General features: G+C 42.9%; 1 protein-coding gene across 1 annotated transcript in view; it reads right to left on the bottom strand.

The window, feature by feature from the left end:
- Positions 1-3029: 3029 nt before the first annotated feature.
- BASP1 (brain abundant membrane attached signal protein 1) overlaps positions 3030-23290 on the bottom strand; it is a 56084-nt gene continuing 35823 nt past the window's right edge. Inside the window, exon 2 of the mRNA XM_049648265.1 lies at positions 3030-4617. Coding sequence (XP_049504222.1) covers positions 3937-4608 — 672 coding nt within the window. The 5' untranslated portion in view covers positions 4609-4617 and the 3' untranslated portion in view covers positions 3030-3936. The remainder of the gene's footprint in view (positions 4618-23290) is intronic.

A 23290-nucleotide genomic window follows, 5' to 3' on the forward strand; every position in this document is an offset into this window, starting at 1 on the left:
TGAAGACGGTCTTCTAGGGCTGAGGCCAGATAGGGCCACTCCGGGATGCCTGGTGCTCCCCAGCTCTTGGGATTTGGCTCCGTTCCCATCATGCAGAGTCAGTGTCAGCTACTAGATAGGACCTTCAGGGTGGAGGGACATAGCTGGTAACCTCGGACTAGTTCATTTTGGTTCCTGTGTTTCCTCTTTGCAGTATGCACATAGGTCCCCAACAGGTATTAGACCCTGGAACCCTTCGTTCTTCAGAGGAGACGCTGTACTCCCCATGAGGGAGCTAGCGAGCCAAGTAGGTGGTGAGGTCCGAACAGTGCTGACTTGACTGCAAAGCACAGCCTGGGTATTGCATTCCCTTCATTTTATATTGTTCACGAGGAGGGAACAATCTAGGTTAATCCAAATTTAACATGGATTGCCCAATTGTTCCCTTCCTGGCTGGGCCAAATACTCCCACACATACGACACTTTCTGCTGAATATCTGATTTCAGACTACATCTTAGGTTTTCTTAAGAATGGTAAAATTTGATGTCATGAGCCATAGTTAGGTTAAAAGTCGGATTTAAATATTTTGGTGAGCACATTCATGATGGTCTTTAATCGCTTGCACACAGTTTGAGTAGAGTCAGAAAAGAGAAAAAAAAATGCATACTTGGTTCAGATTTTAATTCTTCTATACGTTACCCAACACATCTAAGTGTAAGAAAACTGAGAAAAAATGTCTCCTTAGTTTCACTTATCCCTGAACAGTGATCTATTGTAATAAACACTAATTCAGGAGGCTGATTTGATTATTCTAATCACCAAAAAACCTAGCGAATTTTTTAATTAAAAAAGGGGATGAAAAGACAGTGACTATATAACATATTGCTTCCACCGATGACATTTATCTGTAAGAAATGCACAGTATTTAATATTAGTAACCGTATAAATGTCCCCCAAGGTTCACTGAATCTGTGATCTCCCCACCACCCCCTACCAACCTGCCCCCAAGCTATTTTATATATGCCCGGACACCTTGTAACAACCTGGGCATTCCTCTGCTTTTTTTCCTACCTAAAACAGTTGCTTGGTGGTTAAGGTGTTTACGTCTTTCTTGTATGCTGTGCTCTCAAGCATTAAGAATTCAAATTCAAGGGGCGCCTGGGTGGCGCAGTCGGTTAAGCGTCCGACTTCAGCCAGGTCACGATCTCGCGGTCTGTGAGTTCGAGCCCCGCGTCAGGCTCTGGGCTGATGGCTCGGAGCCTGGAGCCTGTTTCCGATTCTGTGTCTCCCTCTCTCTCTGCCCCTCCCCCGTTCATGCTCTGTCTCTCTCTGTCCCAAAAATAAAAAATAATAAAAAAAAAAAACGTTGAAGAATTCAAATTCAAAAAAAAAAAAAAAAAAAAAGAATTCAAATTCATTTCACTATAGAAACAAGAACCAAAAGTCCCCAAAGGCAATCATAGGCATGAATTGAACCCAAGAGGTATAATATTTGCCCAGTATTCGGTTTCACCATTTCTTCTTCCAGAATTATCCTCTGACAACATCTTAGGTGTGGTACACACGACAGATCACTCAGAAGTTAACTTGGGGCCAATTTCTTTAACCCACAGGGACAGCACCAGGTTCGTCTGTATCTGCTGTATCACTTAAGTCTCTTTGAGAATTAATAATCCCCGTGTACTGGCCCTTCACAAGTTCCATAGAAATTTTTCTATGGTAGGGTGTGAAATCATATTTGTTACTCTGATTAATTACCACCCAATGCCACTCCTTGCCAAAACCTGTTGTTTAACTGATTCAATCATGAGAAAGCTTTCTGTGACTAGGGTTAAGTTCATTTTTAAGGGGTTTACATCTGAGATTTAGCTTCTAGAATCCAGTTGGAAAAGACCCAAATTACTACCAAGAGATTGAAGAGACAATTCCTTATTTTCTTGTGTTACAGATGGATGAGCACACTCTAAAAGTCACTGCTTCTGCCAGTTCTCCAAGCCTTTCCCCATGTACAGAATATATGGAATCAGAACAAGCTTTGGGGGAGAAATCAAGGATGAAGTTGAAGTCACATACGTTGGTGGCTATCTATCCATCCTATAACATTATTACCAGGCATATATACAAATTACTAAATATTTCCGAAGTGACAAGGGTCTTTCCTTAGAGATCATAAAACCTTCACCCTCTTGTAGGTAACACAGGGAGACCTGGAGGTTAAGAGACTGAAAAGTCATACAAGACAGTAGTGGCAAAACCAACAGAGGAATCCGGTCACCATGAACTCCTGTTCCACACTTGGCTTTCACAGAGCTGCTATCTCACTGCCTCCTCACAGCCCTTGGGGTCCTCTGTCCAGGCTTTGTCATGAATATGATAAGGAAAGGGCTAAAATAATATGATCATCAGTGTTTTCACAACGTACATATGATATTTTTCCATAGGATCTTCTAATTCTCTTTCCCAGCCTTCAAGATCAACTCTGCTTACGGCTTCTTGTTTTATTCAAAAATACTTGCTCTGGGGGCACTTGGGTGGCTCTGTCAGTTGACTGTCCATCCCTTGATTTGGGCTCAGGTCACGATCTCATGGTTTGTGGGATGGAGCCCCGAGTCGTGCTCTGCACCGACAGGGTGGAGTCTGCTTGGGATTCTGTCTCTCCCTCCCTCTCCGCCCCTCCCCTGCTCATGCTCTGTCTCTCAAAATAAATAAACTTAATATATATATATTGATAAATAAACTTAATAAACTTTATATATATATATATATATATATACACACACACACATTTGTTCTAAGTAAATTAATAACACCCATGTTATAAGGTATATATCCAGAGTCACTTTTTAGTTTAGCCTCTCCAAGATAATTTAGTGACACTGATCCACCAGCTAATTTTTTAAACAGATAATGTTCACCAAAGTGAGAACATACCGCTTTATACTTCTATCCAAATACCTCCAGGAAAATGCCCAAGAGCGCGCTCTATTCTCTACTGAGGTAATAACCAAGGAGGAAGGGGCCATAAAAGAAAACCAATAGTCCTCATTACTTCTTTTTAATTGTTTAACTTTATTACTGTTGCACCATTTATACAATTACATATAATTTCAATGCATCCATTGTACATTTTTTTTGTTTTTTTTTATTTTTATTTTTTTTTCCATTTTCCAATGAGCGGTGTGTTGGTGCCTGTGACACAGAATGGAAGAGAAACCAGAACTGCAATGAACGCAGACTTTTTTTTTTTTTTTTTTTCATTTCCACTGACCAATAAACAGAACTACAGGTGCACCCAACCACGGACATGCATTAACTCGTCATGAGAAATCTAGGGAGGCTAAGTAGGATGAGAGAATGTTTGTTACTCCCAAAAATACCTGGGGAGGAAGAATGGAGTCTTGGCATCGAGATACGTGTGGACAGGCTAAGAGGGCTGTCTGAAAGTTGGCATTCATCCACAACATTAAAAAAATATCAAAATAAGAAAAGCTGTAAATTAAAAAGAAAAACACAGAAAATACTGCTTTCCGAAAGATCTGATTGCCTTGGCCTAGGCCCTGTGGGCAGAATCAAACGCATCACTCCCAACCCCCTTGCAGAAGACAAGATATTCGGATCTTAGCGGCGGAGTGCCTGTGACAGCAGTTCAGGTACAAAAATTGTACTGTACTTTCAGACATTGATCTTTAAAATCCAGGACTGATTGGTAAAGTTGACTGAAGGTATATTAGATATTTCCCCACAAAAATACTATTTGGATTCTCCCCACCCCCTCCCTCCCTCGATGGGACAACATCCTTTTTTTTTTTTCTTTAATCTTGGGCAATACATATCATTACTTCGGATTTGAAACGAGTTAGTATAGGAGAGAGAGAGAGAGAGACAGAGAGAGAGAGAGACACAGAGAGAGAGAGACAGGCGGTGGAAGCAGACTCGGTTTCCATAGGCTGTCCTTGTTACTCCTTGACTGCTACGGTTTGCTCGGAGCTGGCGGGCGCCTCGGCCGCCTTGACCTCGTCCGCGGGGGCTGCGGGGGCCTGGGCCTTGGCCGTGGAACTGGGTGCTTCCGTGGCTGCGGGGCTCTCCTTGGACGACGGCGCAGCCTCGGTGCTGCTGGGTTTTGAGTCTGAAGCCGGGGCCCCGTCACTTTTCGTCTCCTGCGCGGCAGGAGCTGCGGGAGCCTCAGTCTTGGTGGGTTCCCCGGCCTCCTTGCCCTTGTCGTCGGCCTTGGCCTCCGCGGGCGCCTCGGGCTCCGCGGCCTTGGGGGCGTCGCCGGCCGCGGCCGCGGCCGCGGGCTCGGGCTCGGCGGCCTTCGGGGGCTCGGGCTTGCCCTCGGCCGCCGCCTCCGTCTGCTCGGGCTCCGCCTTCGGGGCGTCTTCCTTGGCCGCGGCCGTGTCTTTGTCGCCTTCCTTGTCTTCGGGCTTGCCGGCCGCGTCCTGGCCATCCTTGTCCGGCTTCTCCTCCTTGCCCTCCTTCACCTCTGTGGTCTCGGCGGCCGCCTGGGCCTCGTTCTCCTTCGGGGTTCCCTCCTCTTCGGTGCCTGCACCCTCGGCCTTCTTGTCTTTGTCCTTGGCCTTCTCATCATTCACATTGTACCCCTTCTTCTTCTTGCTCAGCTTGCCTCCCATCTTGGAGTTCTGTAACACAGCACAACACGACACAACACAGAAGCGTTACTGGTGGCTCCTGAGGGAATGGCTTTGCGCACCTCCCCACCCCTGACCTGGCGGGCTGAAATCCTAACCCCGCGCCCTGAGACGACGGCACCAGGAGGTGGGGCTTCTGCGAGGCGATTAGGACCCGAAGGTGGGGCCCTCGCGGGTGGGACTGCAGACGGGACCCCCACGTGGCTCCCCAGCCTTTTCCCCACGCGAGGAGCAGCCAGGGGACCAATCACGACCAGTCAGAAGCGGGCTTTCCCGTCACCACACCTGCCTGCACCCCCACCTGGGACTTCCCAGCCTGCACAACTCTGAGAAAGAACCTTCTATTTACAAGCCACCGGGTCTGACTGTTTAGCAGCCAGCATGGACCAAGATGCTTCTCAGTAGGAAAACTAAAAGCTTCCGTTTACAAAGGAAACAGCTCCGGACGCTACTGAACTGTGCACTTTATTCCTTCTTAAGTTTATTTATTTATTTTGAGAGAGACAGTGAAAGCGTGAGCAGTGGAGGGGCAGAGAGAGAGGGAGAGGGAAAATCCCTCCCCGTCAGGGCAGAGCCCAGCCCCGTCTGGAGGTTACGCACGAACCATGAGATCGTGACCTGAGCCAGATGAAGAGTCCCACACTTAACCGCCTGAGCCCTCCCCCCCAAGCGCCCCAGAACTGTACCCTTTAAGACAGGTTACTGCAGTCAATTTCATATTTTGCCACAGTTAAAAATGACAAAAAAGTGAATCTGAAAAAGAGCCCAGTTAGAGAGTGTCTGGTTGCAGCAAGTAGAGGAAATAATAAACTGAGATCAAAGAATCCGTGATGAAACGCTAAGCGTGTCCATCGAAAAGAGAAGGGGCGCAGTATTTGTTTCTTGTCTGCTTTCCGACGTCCAACGCAAACACTAGTGAACGCTTGTGTACAAAATGGCAGAGGCAGCCAATTTATCTTATTTTAATTTCTTTCTAACTGTATTTATCATTGAGAGACAGAGAGACACAGAATCGGAAGCAGGCTCCAGGCTCTGAGCTGGCAGCACAGAGCCGGACCTGGGGCTCGAACTCCAGCTCACAAACCGGGAGATCGTGACCTGAGCCGAAGTCGGACGCTTAACCGACTGAACCCCCCCGGGGCGCCCCCAGAGGCAGCCATTTTAGATCCATAGTGCAGCCCGAAAGAGGCTCCATAATCTTAAAATACTTGCCAGAGAAATGGCACAGCTGTAATCAAGCACAAATGACAAATTCCTAGAAAAGAATCTCAAACTACCAACTCTTCTCCAACGAAGCTATTCAGCTACATGCTCATATCGGCACACACATCTCCAAAGACAAGCAGCATGTGGCCTTTCTGATTATCGAGCGGGACCGGTTAAAGGAAAACTACCACCCAAGAAATGAAAAGCCTACGTAGTGTCTCTAATTATATTTGCTTTGTCAGTTGTTCCAGACTTGTATTCACTGCTTTTCCAGGTATTTTTGGCTTACATACTAACATAGCAATATGAAAATGGCCTTCATTATCAATTATCATAATCAATAACCTGATTAGAATTCCAACTAACTCAATGGTCATTAACAGGCTTTTTCACTCCGAGTGAAGTCCCCAACTTCCTAGAGGCTTTTGATTCTGGCCTCAGAAGCTGTGATTGTATTTGAACCCTCAATTTTTCTTCCGTAGTACGAAAGCAAATCCAAATAAATAATAAATTATAAATTTATAAATAAATTCAGTCTAGAACCATTGCCAGAAATAAGCGGGCATGCTATTTTTTTTCAAGTGCATGTTTATGCCATCATATATCAGTGGGAACCCACTGACCTGTTGCTCTTTAGAGGAAATTTGGTTGCTTTTCCTTGATGAAGCATGGAAAAGATTGAATGTACATGTATTCTTCAGTCCTCACCATTAAGAAAAGTCCAGGAGAGAGAAGGCCTTGCCCTGGGCACCAGCGGAGGCAGAATTAGAACATTCTTGTTGCCCAGTCACCTTTTTTTTTTTTTTTTTGTCATTAATGTCATCCATTTAGAACAGAAAATTTTATTCCTTACACTTCTTGGAATCGTAATTCATGACCGTGAAATAATCTACATTTATCTTATTTCAAAGCAGGGTGTTGGGTAAGAGAGTGCTATGCTTTGGTCAAAATTCATCTCTGTCTGCTCATTTCCACTCTATATGTGAATTTCCTGTCTGGAATGCATTTAATGGTTGAAGGAGGGAAAAAGCAATAAGCTGAAAGATGACTAAAATAATGTTCCTAGTCTGAAGGAAGGGCTTTATTATGTTATGAAAGAAAGAATTTATCTTATGTAGCTTTAAAAAAAAAAAAAAAAAGAATGGCTTTTGGTCATGATCCACTTCGGATATCCAATGGGATCTATTTGACTTAATTTTTGGTTATTTCTCCCTCAGAAGTGGGGGCAAACATATAGGGTAAAAATACAATTAAACCCACTCTAATCTCCTAAACAACCACAAAGCAATAAGTGAAAACATAAAGAGACAAGTTGGACCAGGGTCTTAAGTTGTCGTTTACAACTCTTTCATTGAGTTCTCAATTAGCCAGTACGCAGGAATGTCAAAATAATTTCAGCTCTGATATTTCAAGATCTATTCTGGTTCATTAGGTTAGAGCTAAGAAACGCAAAACCTGACAGGCCTGCCTTTTCTATATATTCTCCAATTCTATCATAGAAACCTATACGCCAATTTAGAAGTCACGGAATAGAAGACAAAGTGGAAATGTGGTGTGCATTCTGCACATAACATAGGGGTGCCTCTTTTTGACATACACAGCATGAAATTCTATATAGCTATCCCCAGAGGCTTAAAGCTATGTTGGTCTACAAACCTAAAATCTGTGTTACTAAAATTGGTTTTCTGAAACACAGGGCCACTTTCTATTCTTTAAACCCAGCTGTGATTCATTTCTGGGCAGGAAATGAATGTACATAATCAAGTTGTAAGAAAGTCTCCAACCCTATTTGTTTTTCAAACACAAAGTTAATAAATGCCCCTACATTTTGCTAATTTTCTTACATTAGTTATAGTGGGGTATCAGAGGGAGGCTTATAGAATCCACCAGAACCCTGGAAAAGCAGGGAAGTCTGGTTATTTCCCAAGACCACAGGGGTGAAAACCTTGCATATGCCGAGGGGTAAATTAAAATTACAGTTTAAAATCTAACGGTTTCCTGCGTGTCGAGCACAATCCTAATCCTAAACACATTACGAGATTATTTTATTTAACCTTCTCAATAGTACCACAATGTAGTAAGTATACCATTAGTATCCTCTTACCCATATGGAAATTCTAACTAACGGAGGTCATGGGGCAGGACTAGAAGCAAAAGCCAAATCCAGCATGTAAGGTGAGAAGGCACCATCCAAGAGGTCAGAGGGAAGTTCATGAGCAAGCTTCTCACAGGACAGAGCTCATCTCAGGAATGTTACCCACCCTGGGTCACAAGGTTGGTGCCGACGTGGGGTGACTCAGAACTCAAGATGTTGTCAAGATAATGATGAAATTCTGAACTTCAGATACTCTCTGCCCATAAACTTTTCATCACCCCATTTGTCAGTGGAGCTTTGTATCAGTATCCTTAAAAAAATAAGGAGAGCAGTGGGTATGCGTTTTAATTACTTCTCTCATAGTTTTCATTCTAATTTTGAGAGAAATCAGTTGCTGTAGCAAGTTGTGAGTTGAAACATCTAAGCTATAAAAAAAAAAAAGCAGTTAAAATCAAAAATCAGCAGCAAATAATCCCCCCTGGAAATGATTTAAACCTCAATCTGAGCTACAGTGAAGGCTAAGCCTACCTTTGCATTTCTCCACATCTGGAACATTCACTAGCCATTAAAAACTCAGACCAATGCTGATGCACTGAACTGACCTCATAGTGTGGATACAATAACCAGACACTTAAGTTGATCTCTTACCAGAGTTGTCCTTTAAAATTACAAGACAATTCGATGTCACCAGGGCCAAAACTACACGCTAACGGCTTCAACGTGGCATAGAAAATAACTAGCGGCCAACAACAACCGAAGAGACTGCACTGTGTTAAATCTGGAAAATCCTGTACAAGAATTATTTCACGGAGTGCCCGCATGTTGCGTCATGGGTGACTCCTAAGATGTTGCTAATGAATCCCAACTCCTCAGCACACCTGCCCTGAATCCTTGCAAGTCACTTAACCTCATTGTCCTTCCATTTCCTCTACAGAAAAAAAAAACAAAAAACAAAAACGTCCACCTTCGGGGAATTTCGTGTGAAGCATCGGTATAACGTTTGACATTTCATGGGCCTGCAAGAAACATTAAATTCCCTTCCCCGTCACTTAATTTTGCGATTCCTAGCTAGGTCTGTGCTTGTAAACCCCACGAGAACAGTAGAACATGGGCTCCACACACACAGGCACAGTAATCAAAAGACGATTTAACAATATTTTGAAACGTCACCAAGAAGATTTTTGGGACGTGCGTTTCAAGCTTGCTCTTGCCGACCGGGTGGATGCGGAAAAGAAGTTGGTGCACCTATCTGTTGTCATCATGTTGCTGAGAGTAAATTTGTCTACTCTTTGGATGTGAATGTTCTATGCACTTAAGATTCTCAAGAGGTTACAAGTCTTTTTAAAAACATCAACAGTCTGTGATAGCAAGAAACTATTTTCTAGACAGAAGTAAAAATTATAGACCGGTCACCAAATCTAATGACTCGTAATTTGAGCTGGGTACCAGAGCGACCACGGAAGAAATATTATTTCATCTTCCTACCATCTATTCATCATTTGTTCCAAGGAAACAAGGGAAAATTCCGTCTCGGTCATCGGGATGAAGGCAGAACCCAAATTCTGCAGTTAAAATTCATTTATTGCCTATAATACACGTGGAAGGCCAAAAACCTGATCGACGCCTTAGCGCAGCTAATAAGCTAAACAAATTGCTTAGGAGGGAAGGTCACACTGTCAAATGCCCCCTTTTTTTCCCAGCATTCTGTGGAGGACTTTTTTTCTTTTACCAAGTACCAACACTTTCATACTTTTAAGGTCCTAACATGGTGTTTGAAATCTCCCACAGCTGTCCTGTGACTTACTCCCCCAATAAAAGCAAACCTCTCTCTAGTTAATTAATCCCACGTGGCTATAAACAAAAATTCCAGAGAATTCAAGTTCTGCTTGTTGGTGAAAAGAGGAGAGAAAGGGTCACTCTAGCACGGTTCGCTGATCAAAGCAACTGACACGTTTCTTTGTTGGCAGCTAATGACTTTTCCTAATAAATGACCGTGTATACTCGTGAACTTCCATGAAAATTCCAAAGGTGTGTTTCTCTAACGTCTTCAAGCGGATGAAGGCACGTGAAAGAACAACTCCCTAGCTAGGCAGGCAAGGTAAGATGATGGGTTCAGGCCTCAGAAATAGGTACATGAAGTAAAGTAATAAATGGCCTAAAAATTAGATTTTAATTCTTTCTCCAAACATCCTGTTGAATCTTGAAGCTGACAAGCCCTTTTTTTATATAAAACAAAATCCTGCTTACGAGCTCATGTTCAACTATGAAGTTGAAGACTATACATATCTATAAAGAAAAGAAATGTGACCCCATATATCGCCACTATAGCAAACCTTAAAAAAATGATTCTGACTCTTGACAGCTTAAATTTTACATAAAAAAAAAAAATTTGTTTGGGGGATTAAGGGCAAGAAATAATTTGAAAGGTTATGTTGTAGTCAACATACTCTAATAGAGATGATCTCCCCTACAAGGTTCTCCCAAGTCTTTGTTCCTTTCACTCCAGAGAGCCTATCAGGGAATGTGGAAGATGCTTCTTAGCCATTCAAATCACCTAAGTCATGTTTATTTTGTACACACAACCCTCAGGGCACACCGGGTCAAAATCACCTCTGTACAGAGCTGAATTATCACTTAATTTCATTAAGTAACAATTCTTACAAACACTAATATGATCAGCGCGTCCAGAACTTTCCTGATGGGCACTTACATTTTTTTCTTACCTTAAAACAAACCAGTCTACCATCAGCATAGCCTCCTAGCCTCCTGAGTTAAAATCTGGTCTTTCATTTTGAGACAATGAAGGCAGAAGGGCTGAGGACAAAATGTCACTTAGAAAAAGGTTAAGTAAGTTATAAATCTTTTAAGACGCGTCAAAAACAAGCCCCCTTGCACTCAGTATGAAAGTTTGCTAAAAATGGCAAGCACGCAGAGTGCTGGTCCCAGCTGTCAATAATTTGCTTAAGAGTCTGAGCAAATCACCTTCCCCTCTGGGTCTCAAATTTCCTATTCAGTAAAATGAAGATATTTAAAGTTCGTGCTCTTGGTGGGGAAGGTGGAAATGTGTGCATATATTTTATGAAGGCTTGTGACACTAACAAAATGCTATGTGTGTGAAAAATGGGTTATGATCAGTGCTATGGTCGGAATGCTTGTGTCCTCCCCCAAATTCGTAAGGTGAAAGCTCATCTCTGAGGTGACAGTATTAGGAAGCAGGACCTTTGGGAGGTCCTGGGCATGGAGCCTTCATGAATGGGATAGGTGCCCTTATAAGAGACCCCACAGAGCGCTTCAGCCCCTCCCACCGCGTGAGGACAGAGGAAGAAGTCGGCACTAGGCCCCAGAGCCCAATTATGCTACACCCTGACCTTGGAATTTTATTGCCTCCAGGGCCGTGAGAAATAAATTCCTGTTGTTTATAAGTCACCCAGTCTATGATACTTTCTTATAGCAGCTTGAACAGATGAAAGCCATCAGTAAAGCTCTATATTCCTGCTAATTATTATCATAAAAACTTACACACCACCTTGCACCCTGAAGACTGACATCCAGTTGGTTTCCTGCTATACTTGGATTTCTTTGTAGATATAATTAATGTACGATAAATGTTCAGTACCTTCAACACACGTGAAACTTGTTAAAAGTTAGAAATAAAAACTTACAAAACACCATCCAAGTATTGACCAAAAAACATTTTCTGATGTTTTCAATTACACTTAGGATATGTTTTCAGAATAATGCGTCAGCTCCGTTAAGTAATGAGTGGGGGCAGAACTGAACCCTGAAAACACTTCGGACGAAGACGTAACTGTCAGAAAAATTACGCTTCGTTAGTTTTGCTCATGCAGAACTATTTCATCTCGTTGTGTTTATAGAAGACGCTCAGTTGTTTCCCTTGACCTACTTTTGATGGGTCATCTACCAACCCTTGGTGGTCCTGCTGGCCAAGACGTGCCCTATGCCAAACTCTAAGAAGAAGCACTTCCTAGAAACAATCAAACGCTAACCATCTCCCCTTTTATGCAATGCTAAAAATATTTTAAAACTATCTTTTCAATAGAATTTAAGTCAATCTATGGAAGATCCATCACAGGCCCCTGAAGCTAACATGACTTGCAGTTGAGTGTTGGTTGAGGAAAACCATGTGGGAAGACTTCTTAGGTTCAATTTGCTACAACAATATATCCACCTAAAACTCAAAAGCAAAAGTCAGTGACTTAAATAGAACAATAGTGACATAGAAGGATTACTAAGCCTCAGAAGCCAAATTAAAACAATTTCCTTGTCCCATCCTATATCCTGTGAGAATCATTTAAATATATAAGTTAAGGGCTCCTGGCTGGCTCAGTTGGTAGAGCATGGGACTCTTGATCTCAGGGTCTTGAGTTCAAGTCCCATGATGGGTATAGAGTTTACTTAAATAAATTATATATATATAATATAATATATGTATATTATATATATTATATATGTGATAATAATATATTATGTATATTAAATTTATATAAATATACATATATATTTAAATTCAGTTAGTTATGGAAGACTATTTAAGTAACCAGTTTCCTGCATATAAAAAAAAGCATTTATAAAACAGAAACTTGCACCAGGTGGAAATTATTCTCTTGCCACCACCATGGGGAAAAAAAGTAACTTGAATTTTATGGAAAAGGGTAGAATTCTTGAGACAGAATAAATATTAAGATAGTCCAGTACCACAAAAGTGGTCTGAATATTGCTAAAGTTGAAGGTTGTAGCTGAGGACTCATTCTCTTTTCCTTCAGACTTGAGAAGTCTGAAGAGCTTAACACACAAACACTTACAATCACTTACACCACTTACTTTGGGTAGAACCATTTTTGTTTTGTGTTTGAGCACAGAAATATGGGATATTTCTTTCAAGGAAAAAAAATTCAATTTGTTTATAAAGGTCTGTATTTTTTCTGAATTTTCTTATGTGTTCAGAACCTCATTAAACAGTTTTATCTAAGAAATCTCTCATGAATTGTTTTTTTTAATTTTTTTAATGTTTTTATTATTATTTTTATTTTATTTTATTTTTTTTGAGACAGACAGAGAGAGACAGAGCATGCGCAGGGGAGGGGCAGAGCGAGAGGGAGACAGAATCGGAAGCAGGCTCCAGGCTCTGAGCTGTCAGCACGGAGCCTGACACGGGGCTCGAACTCATGGACTGTGAGATCATGACCTGAGCCGAAGTCGGACGCTTAACCGACTGAGCGACCCAGGCGCCCCAGGTGTTGTTTTGTTTTGTTTTACTTTTTTAGTCAAGCAGGAATTCATTTCTACATTTATTGTCAGGGACAAATGACACAAAACAAAATTAGGACGGACGCATCAACTTTTTACAAAGCTACAGAAAGCAACATTTTACAAGACTTTGTTGGGAGTTTGTAAGTTGAGAAAGAGTTCAGGCCAGTTACAGGTTTTAAATGCCAACTTTGCTTTGGGAGGTCATGGTCAGCACGAGGTCATGGTGACTTGAAAACAGTAAGGGCAAAGATTCACTATGTTCACATAAAAGAGAGAGCAAGGGCAAGAGTGAGGAGAATGAGATCAGAGAGGAAGTTTCTTATTTTGAATCAAGTCTCTCCGCCCTCGCTATACCACTTCTGAAAATCTACTCCTCCATTGGATCCAATCTTTATCTGCATCTTTTTTACTCATGGAAACCGCAGCCAGCTTTTCTAGCAAGATACCTTCCGGGCACCCAAGAATGAGAGTATCTAGCTGTGTAAGGTTTCTACCTGGACTCCACGGTGAGTGGCATTTTGAATCAGGGAGCCCATGAAAATAGTTTCTCTGTTCTCCAATGCTCAGAAAGGGGCTCAGTTTGGGTGCGTGGAGCCCTTGAGCTGACTTGCTGCTCAGTCCTCCCCATAGACAGAAGACATTCTCCCTCTTCTAGAACTGAGGCTCTCAAATCCTCTGGCTCCTACCACGCGAAAACACAGGCCCTGACCCCCTGCCTTTGGTTTTAGTCAAAAAAAAAAAAAAAAAAAAAAAAAAAAACAAACTAGCAATGTTTTAAAACATAGGAAGGCACAGCCTTAGTTACCTGGATAGAATCTAATCGATATTTTCGCCATTATGGAAGTTGTTCCTATAGTCACCGTAGGGTTTCTGGGAGCTCTCATTTACCCTTTCCTTTCTTCAGACCCTGAACTAAAACACTTACTAAAGAGTCTGGTTGGGTGCAGATGAGAGAGGAAAGGAGAAATGTTGGGTCAAAAGGGGTTCTGAGTAAGAGAAGCAAAGAAGCACTGTCACGACCGACTTTGAGATTTCAGTCCTTTGAGGCCACCGATTGTCGCTCGTCCCCCACTCCCTCCAAATAGCTTTCAAGAACCCGTCTGCATCTTGGTAGCGAGCAAAATTACTGGCCATTAAGTATTAGTATTTATCTTAGCCCACGTATTGAATTTTCGATGTCTCGATTTGCACAGGGCCGCCCCTTACAATTGTCGAATCTTCGTTTCAGTAATCCTCGGTTGGTCAGTATCATTAGCGTCGCCCCAGTCTTTGGAACAAAACTGCAAGCCCCAGTTACAGCAGTGTCGCTCTTCAGAAAATGCAGCCTTGCATAATGACATAGTTTCCGGGCATTCGCTACCCCCAAGCCCCGGGGGATTACATGCACTGTGTTCTCTCTCCAACCACTACATACTCCACAATGTCACCCACTTGCATTTCTTACTAATATGTTCGCGTTTTTGTCACTACGTCAGTGAACACCACCACAAGTCTGTGACAGGGAAAATCACTGGTATACTTAACTGGTATATACAACCAGACCACACCAAACCAAAAAAAAAAAAGACTAATATAGAATTTCTCCCATATGATCTAAAAGTGACTATATTTACAACTTCACATGCTATTCCTATTTATGTCTTCTTTCTCTGTGCTAATAATATCTAGGCACCTCCTATACAAGACGTACAAAGGTCCCATCCATTGCCAAGATTTTTATTCTGAAAATGCAAATCTGGATTAATTAACCATTTCATCTCCAACCAGGAGAACCGAGGTTTTTTTTTGTTGTTTTGTTTTAATTTTTTTTTTAACGTTTATTTATTTTTGAGACAGAGAGAGACAGAGCATGAATGGGGGAGGGTCAGAGAGAGGGAGACACAGAATCTGAAACAGGCTCCGGGCTCTGAGCTGTCAGCACAGGGGCCCGATGCGGGGCTCGAACTCAGGGACCGCGAGATCGTGACCTGAGCCGAAGTCGGCGCTCAACCGACTGAGCCACCCAGGCACTCCGAGAACCGAGTTTTTAAGGATGACATCAACCAGATTACAATGAGGATGACTCCACGCACGTAGCAAAACGCAACACGAATGAATATGCCACGGCAGGTGTCACAGGCTGGGGCGTTATTCCCACTTTGATTGCTGCTTCATGATATGATCAAGACCAAGTAGAGTCTCCTTTTGATTCCGTTTCCATTTCAGAATCAGAAGAAAATACATCTGCTTCACACAAATGCTGAGAACGAATCAGTGCTTCCTGCCATGGTTAAATGTGTGGCCAGAGTATATTAACGGTACTCTTGAACAAGTAATTATCACTCTGAATTCAGGGCTGCAAAGCTCCCACAGGTTTATAAGCAACGCAATCCATGATTGATTTTAAGGTAACCTGCAAAGTTAGAACTCATGAATTGTATCTGCAGACAAACTCTTCACCAGACCAACTGGGTTTATAATTACTGTGGCCTAAAAAAATACCCAAGTTACTGGTTAGCTGAAGCAAATATTAGGGTAAGAGAAAAGGGGGCGAAATTACCTTTAAGAAAGAATTTACAAGAGCACCGGGGTGGCTTAGTCGGTTAAGCATCAAGATTCCATGATTTCAGCTCAGGTCATGATCTCCCTGTTCCAGAAGGGGCCTCACACTGGGGCAGAGCCTGCTTGGGATTCTCTCTCCCTCCCTCCCTCCCTCCCCACTGCTCATGTGTGTGCGCTCTCTCTCTCTCTCTCTCAAAATAAATAAACAAACATTAAAGAAAAAGAATTTATAAAGAATGAAGAAACACGACATATTCAAAAACTATATTCGATAAGAACAGATATGCCCCAATATGCAGTGGGGCGCCTGGGTGGCTCAGTTGGTTGAGCATCCGACTTTGGCTCAGGTCATGATCTCCCAGTTCATGGGTTTAAGGCTCGCATGGGGCTCTCTGCTGTCAACACAGGGCCAGCTTCGGATCTTCTGTCCCCGCCTCTCTCTGCCTCCCCTGCTCACACTTTCTCTCTCAAAAATAAATAAAACATTAACAACAACAACAAAAAACAAAGAATCCAACATGCAGAGTGGCCTCGAGAACTTCAAATGTTCAGAAATTATTCTAGAAGAGACTTAATCTTAATAAGAAAAGAACTGTTTTGAGGTGGGTTCAAGTAGGAGCCATGCACAGAGACAAGTGGACCAAAAAACCTCCTCTCGTCTAGCAGGAGAGAGACGACATACAGAGACAATTAAAATGAGAGTAAGCTAAGTGTTACAAGAGGGTGAAAAACCATACTTTTCCCAGAAGAGATAACCTTTAGTTGGAGTAAGGGCATCAGGAAAGTTTGATAGAGGAGATGGGGTCTGAGATGGTAGAAATATCAAAAGTATTTATACACATAGTACTTACTCTTACTGTATATTGACTCATTAACGGTCTCATCCATCCTATGGAGAAAGAATTCTTATTACTACCCCCACTTTGCCCTGAGGAAACCAAGGCGTGTTGTGGGTCAATAGCTCACCTAAGATCGTACAACTATTCCTCTGGAGGTGTCGGTGTGAACCCAAGCACGCCGGCATTTACAAGAGGTCTCGACCGTCATGATAACCTCCCCGGACAGATAGCTACACTATCTATAGATGAAGACAAGAAAGCAGAAAGTCCAGTTAAGATTGTAAGAAAACCCTCTTGACATTGAGGAGACAGGTGAGGATGTATTTACCTGGAGAGAGGGATGATGGAATATAAATCTATAAGGCTGTCTAATAGAATGTTTGTATTCAAATGGCAGAAAGTAGGAAAGCAGCTCTTAGAGGAGTCGCAAAGGGGAAAAACGTATACGTCTCAGAAGGCGAAGGAAGAGAGGGTTTCAGGAAGCAGTTTGGCGGGTCTGCATGCTGCTGCAAAAAGGCCAAGAGGGAAATTGTGTGACTCGATCTGGGGATAAGTTGCCCACTACTGACTCTGGAGTGACTCGGGTGGAGGAATGAAGATACACGTCTCTCAGGAAGGGCTCACAGAGCGTAAGAGGAGCCAGGAGAGATATCCACAATGGTCAACAGAAAAGAGCGTTGCTACAGTAAAGGCAAAAGCCAAGACGAGAATTTGGAATGTTGTCAAGACAGAGTTTGTAAGGGTTTGGAAGAAGAGAAAATACACATGGGAAGAGAGGAAGAGACAAAGAAGGAAGAAAGAAATGAAAGGAGAAACAGGAAGGAGAAATCACTGATTATTCAAGGTTCCGGAAGACTCGCTCAGAAAGTAAGTCAAAATTGGGCTTGGTAAAGCTTACTTACTATACAGATGGGGAGGGAGAGAAAGGAGTGAGGGCAAGTCCAAGGCCAGTGGCGTGCCCAGACTCAGCATCCACATCCCTCTCTTTCAAGTGAATACGGTCAACTCTGACTTATTCCGGAACAAAGATTCACTACGATCTCAACAGGATCCCTCTGAAGGGCATGTTAACTCATGAGCATTTGAAATAGTTGTTTATCTTTTAGTATTCTAGGTCTTTATTTTTCTAGTTATTTACCGTATCACTTAGCTTCTTTCATATTACAACACTTAGGATTTCTCAAGCACACAGAGAAAAAAGGACAACCATTTCATCAATTAAAGTGTTAAAGGATGAACACAGTGACCAATAAACCTGGAGAGGTCTTATCGGAAAACAATTTGATGTGCACAAGTTAAAGCAAATAGGTTCATCACATTATATATAAAAGGCTTGGAAATGAGGGAAGGCACATTTGGTCTCTAGACCCTTATTCTCAATGTAAATATAAAAAAGGCATTCAGTCTTAAGAACTACTTTGCTACACTTATTCTTTCCTGATCATGCAATCTGGTCTTGGTCTTTAATTAAGCCATCCATCTGTATGATCCTTGCTTAGCCCTTGTATATTCTGTTGTATCGTGCAGGGAGCTTTAACAGTAACACAGCTCTAGTCTTACTGGAGCATTGACCTAAAGCCCTTCTTCAAATTTCTTCAACACGTATCTGAAAACTCAAGAGCAAAGGTTTTGTTTCACGGTTGTGAATCCACGATGGGTGCTCCATAAATAAACAAGGCAGACTTACTCCACACTGACAAATGCAATTTTCAAATTATAAACTTATAAAATGAAAGAACCAGGAGTATACATTTGGCTACATAAGCTCAGCTTTTCCACAGCGGTAGAAATAAGTCTGCTAAATTACAACTGAGATCCCCATTCCATTAAATGAGACATGGCCAAGTTCCAGAGATCATCCACGGTGGCGAATTCTACAGCATTAGGGCCCATCACGTAATTAAGAGGAGGACGCACAAATCACTGCGAGACTTTTGAAGTTACTAAATGCATATTGTGGAAACCAATTTTTCAAAGTATATCTCCAGTTGACTCTACAACTTTTAACCATACAACTGAATTTATGTGCTGCTATAAATATGACAGAGGACATTAAGCATGGCTTTGAATAGGAGGTTGACCGAATGCAGACCTTATGCAGAGGGTTTTTTTTTTTTTTCCCCTCCCGTTTAAAACATCCTGCCACACACAGCAGACCATCAGAAAACATGTATTATTCATTCTCGTCAATAGCCTAATATGCTTTCCTTCAGAGTCTGCTGTGCATTTGCATCATTATTTATGTGCACTTAAGAAGTGGTCCTTTCAAGAGTCTTGGCTGCGACATTCTAACATTTGACTCCATACGAATCACCTGTTCTTTTCGCCAATAAAGCTAGTAAGTGAACCACAACCAACCCACGAAATGCAAGCTAAGATCACTCCTGAACCACTCCTCCCATCCACTACCGACCTGGGAAACTAATATGTCCTATGACTGCCACTAACTGAAAGCTCTCGAGACAGAATTAAACAAAGCCCAGGGAAAAACAAAACAGAACAGAACAAAACAAAACAACAACTTCCAGAAGCTGAGATATTCTGGGGGCTTACTGGTCAACTAGACAGATCATCCTAGGCTTGGGGCCGTAACAGATGCGCTCAATGTAGTCCCCTGGACAAAGTCTGACTAGTAGCCAGGGAGAAGGGAGGAGACCCGGCGGTGCAGGGAAAAACCCCAGTTTTATTTCCAGTATTTTCTATATCTAATCACGAAGGGCTGGGTCACACGTTTTATGACCACTTAAAATTGCCACATATTGACATTTTAATGTACCTTGTTGTTCTGGCACCAATAGCAAATGTAGTGGTATTTCCAGTCCTGCTGCTATCTCATAGTTTAATCATTTTCAAAGAAAACCGTTATATATATTTTGAGAGAGTGTGTGTGTGCCCGCACGTGAGCGGAGCAGAGAGGGAGACACAGAATCTGAAGCAGGCTTCAGGCTCCCAGCTGTCAGCACCGAGCCCGACATGGGGCTTGAACTCACGCACCACGAGGTCACGACCTGAGCCAAAACGGGATGCTCAACCAACTAAGCCAGGCAGGCGCCCCTACAGGTCCTTGATTTTTTAAGCAAAGCATTTGCCCTTTTTTCCCCCCTTGGTGCCATGCTTAGCGCAAAACAAAGAAGAGTTTCGGAAACATGGGCTGAATGAAGGAAGAACACATCGAATCCACAGGCAAACAGTAAAAGCTGTCTCTTTTCAAGAGGCTACCGCAATGGCGAGCTTAAATAACACAAGGTCACCTTTGATGTCACTCGTAACGCGGCCCCCCACTCTTACAGGTGGAGTAGATCTCTCAATATTTCTCATCCAAGCATTCCCTCTCCACACTTGCCTTCTTCAAGTTTGAGTCTCTTGGCCACTTAATGAGGCATTGAATAATAAGAAAACATTGAAGGTCTGAGTCCTGGAGTGCTGTGGGATTGAAAAACATAACTGAGGGGTATTTGTTCCCAACCGGGAACTCCTAAAGCAAGACTACGCCTTTTATCTCCACGCCCGCTATGGTAAAAATTCAATCCGTATCTCCTCACGGAATGAATGAATAGGAACGATTTCTAACTGAAACAACTGGAATTCAGTACCAACTTGCCCCTCGTGTCGACGTCATTCAAAATCTTTTTATTTGGTGAAATTGAAAAACAACGTGTCGAATAGTAGTGAAATTTGAGAACAGCGGAATCCCGCGAGGACCTTGTTAATGATGCAGACCAAGGGGTCTTTTTCCAGATTAACTCATGGCTCTAGCATGGGTCCTAAGCATCGTATTTCTTAAGAAGCTAACGTGGTACAACTGAAGCCAGTGGCTCAGAGGACACTCACTGAGGAGTTTGCAGCCACACGGGAGTCGGCGAATGGTTTTGCCTCATCGATAAAAACTGAAACGTGAAAATTCCAAAGACCGGTATGATTATTAGGAGCCATGAAGCAGAAAACAGGCATAGAAGAACACCTAGCTGGGTCTAACCCCGAGGTAAGGGGGGACAGAACAGGGTGGCGTCAGCCCCAATAAAATCTCGTCACCTACGGGGCCATCTTTGAGTTCTCTCTGCTGTCACAATCACAAATACATTAGCATTATCGCGACTTCTCTCCCTCCCAGAACCTCTCCAGCAGCCATATCCCCCCCCCCACCTCCCTACCCCCCTGTTCTCCCCCCCCAGCCCCATTATTAGTGCCACTGTTTAGCCACAGAAGGGGCACCACGCGAGCAGTCTGCAGAGAAGAGGAAGGTTCCAGACCGAAGAGCAGTGTTATCAGCTGCAGAGAAGCACCCCCCCCCCCCAACGCACCTACATCAGGCCTTAGGTGGCCCTTTGTTACTGCAGCAACTTTTCACACTGGGGGGACACACAGTAGGGCTCTGTAAACTCCCTTCTTACAGAACCAAAGCTTCAATTGTTGCTCTGGGTTTATAACTCTCCCTGAGACAATATGCTTTTCCGGGAGCATCCATTTTATAGAATTAGACAACAGATTTTCCTCTTCTACTTCAAATGGAGCTTTGACGGCTGGCCAGTGAGTTTTGAGCCCCCATCCAATATACCCTGTGGGGAGAAAGCACTTGGGCAATGGGGTCAGCAGGCCAAGTTCGGCTGTGTGAACTTGGGCGGGGAAGTTCACCTCAGCAAACTCGGTCTCACCTACAAAAGAACAAAAGGCAGGGGAGGGGGGGAGCTAGGAGCGAGGTTGTTAATAGCATTAACTGCAGTACTTGCACGAGAGAGCAAAGTTCAGCTCAGGACACACAGTAGGTATTCAGGAAATTTTCATTCACCTTTCTTTACCTCGTGAAAGAGAACACCACAGGCCCAAAATGGAGTCATGTATGCTAGGCCAAGTCACCAAACCAGGGCTCAAGACCTAACCTACCTGCAGCTTCAACCTCCCCTTAGAAATGGAGGCTTACCCGGGCCAGTAAGGAATGTTCTCATCCGTGCTAATGAAGTAATCTGTCACATGGGCCCCCTCTATGCCCCTGAGGAAGATGAAGTCATCCACAAAACAGGAGCCCTTCTCTGCCCACTAAAGGAAGAGGACCTTGCCCGAAACAATCTCTTTTCTTTTGCTGGTAACATCCTTGCCCTACTGGCCTTCCTACAAAAACCTTCCATTTTGTACAATTCCTGGGAGCTCCCCTCTACTGCCTAGATGGGATGCTGCCTGATTCACGAATGGGTTGATAAAGCCAATTAGATCTCTAAACTTTACTCGATTAGACTTGTGTTTAACAACCTGAAACCTTTTCTCAGCCCTGTTAGTAGGTAACTGGTGGTGACCTTGAATTTCAAGATTAGGTAAAATAGAGGGCGAATAAGTTACTGTATTCAAAACAGGCAAACAAATGGAAATTGATTCAATTATGATCAAAAATAATCATTTTCCTTCACATTTAAATCCTAAAGCCTGCAATACTCATCATATAATGAGTAGGTTTTAAGAGCAAGTGAATGTTACTAAATGTGCAAAATCTTACAATGATAAGAACAGAGACCTCGTGTTGACAAAAGATGAATGCCAACAGGGAACACCAAATGACTAAGGGAGCCCAGTACGTATGGGAGAAAGTGCCAGGAAAAAAAAAAAAAATCGAACGGGAGAATGTGTCTTAAAATGTGCCTGAAAGCAACTTTGGGAAAGAGTATTTTCCAACTACATATCCACCTCCCTTGTTTTAGGTAGATCGGGAGGTTGTGGCAAAGGGCCATGCACAATACTCAGTTTTGCCCATCTTACCTGTTTGGAGTTCAGTAAAAGTTTTAAAATGGAAATATCGATAGTCCCTTTTCCTAGGAATATTTTATTGTCCATGTATAAAATAATACATTCAAACACAGAGTACAAGAAAGAGTTACCAGAAATCTTTCCTGGCTGTTAGTATAAAACTCAGGCAAGAAGTCGGCCATTTCTCTATTTTTTTTTTTTCCTATAGGCTTAGAAAAAGCAAGTTAAGAAAATAGATTACCCAAATCCGTGAGCAGTTTTCTTGGAATCAGGGAGCCACCAGGGAACGAGACATTGGATTCCAGGCCACATGAGTATCATCACAGTTGGGACTCGCCTGCTGACCAAGTGCTAAATATCAATCTAGCACGTGAACTTAAAACCAAGCACCTATTTAATGCGTCAGCAGTGTCCCTCTTGAGGGGTTCAAGCCATGCAAAACTCACCCCACTCTCCTTAGAAAAGGAACTAACATCATTAATTGCACATGATCGCGTGAACTGGAATCAACAACGTTCTGTTCAACTTGGGTTTCAATCTCTTTATGGCTGACGTGGAGAACAAAGGTAAAAGAAATGTAGAACAATTAAACTTCCTTACAACTTGCAACATTGACAAGGACTTGGGACCGGCAGAGTGACCTTCCTGCAGGAACTCAGGTGCCTGGAGGTCAACACTTGGTAAGGGCAAAGGGCAACCTTTGCTTGACATGAGCCTGAACTCCAGGATCCTGTACGGTTTCTTTAACATAATCCCATTTGGAAGCTTCCTTTATCTCTATCCCCTCAAGATATATGTTAGCAACTGGCCCACTGATACACATCTGAAGTGTCTCATGACTAAGGTTTTACTAGGCAATAGTAAATGACTCCTCAAGGTCCTGGAAAAAATTCCCTAGAGACTTAAACTATCCCTAACCCCTTCCTTCCCAGCTTGAAAGTGTATAATCAGTCACTCCTCACAACTTTTTCTGCCCACG

Source organism: Panthera uncia (assembly GCF_023721935.1).
Source record: "Panthera uncia isolate 11264 chromosome A1 unlocalized genomic scaffold, Puncia_PCG_1.0 HiC_scaffold_17, whole genome shotgun sequence".
NCBI lineage: Eukaryota > Metazoa > Chordata > Mammalia > Carnivora > Felidae > Panthera > Panthera uncia.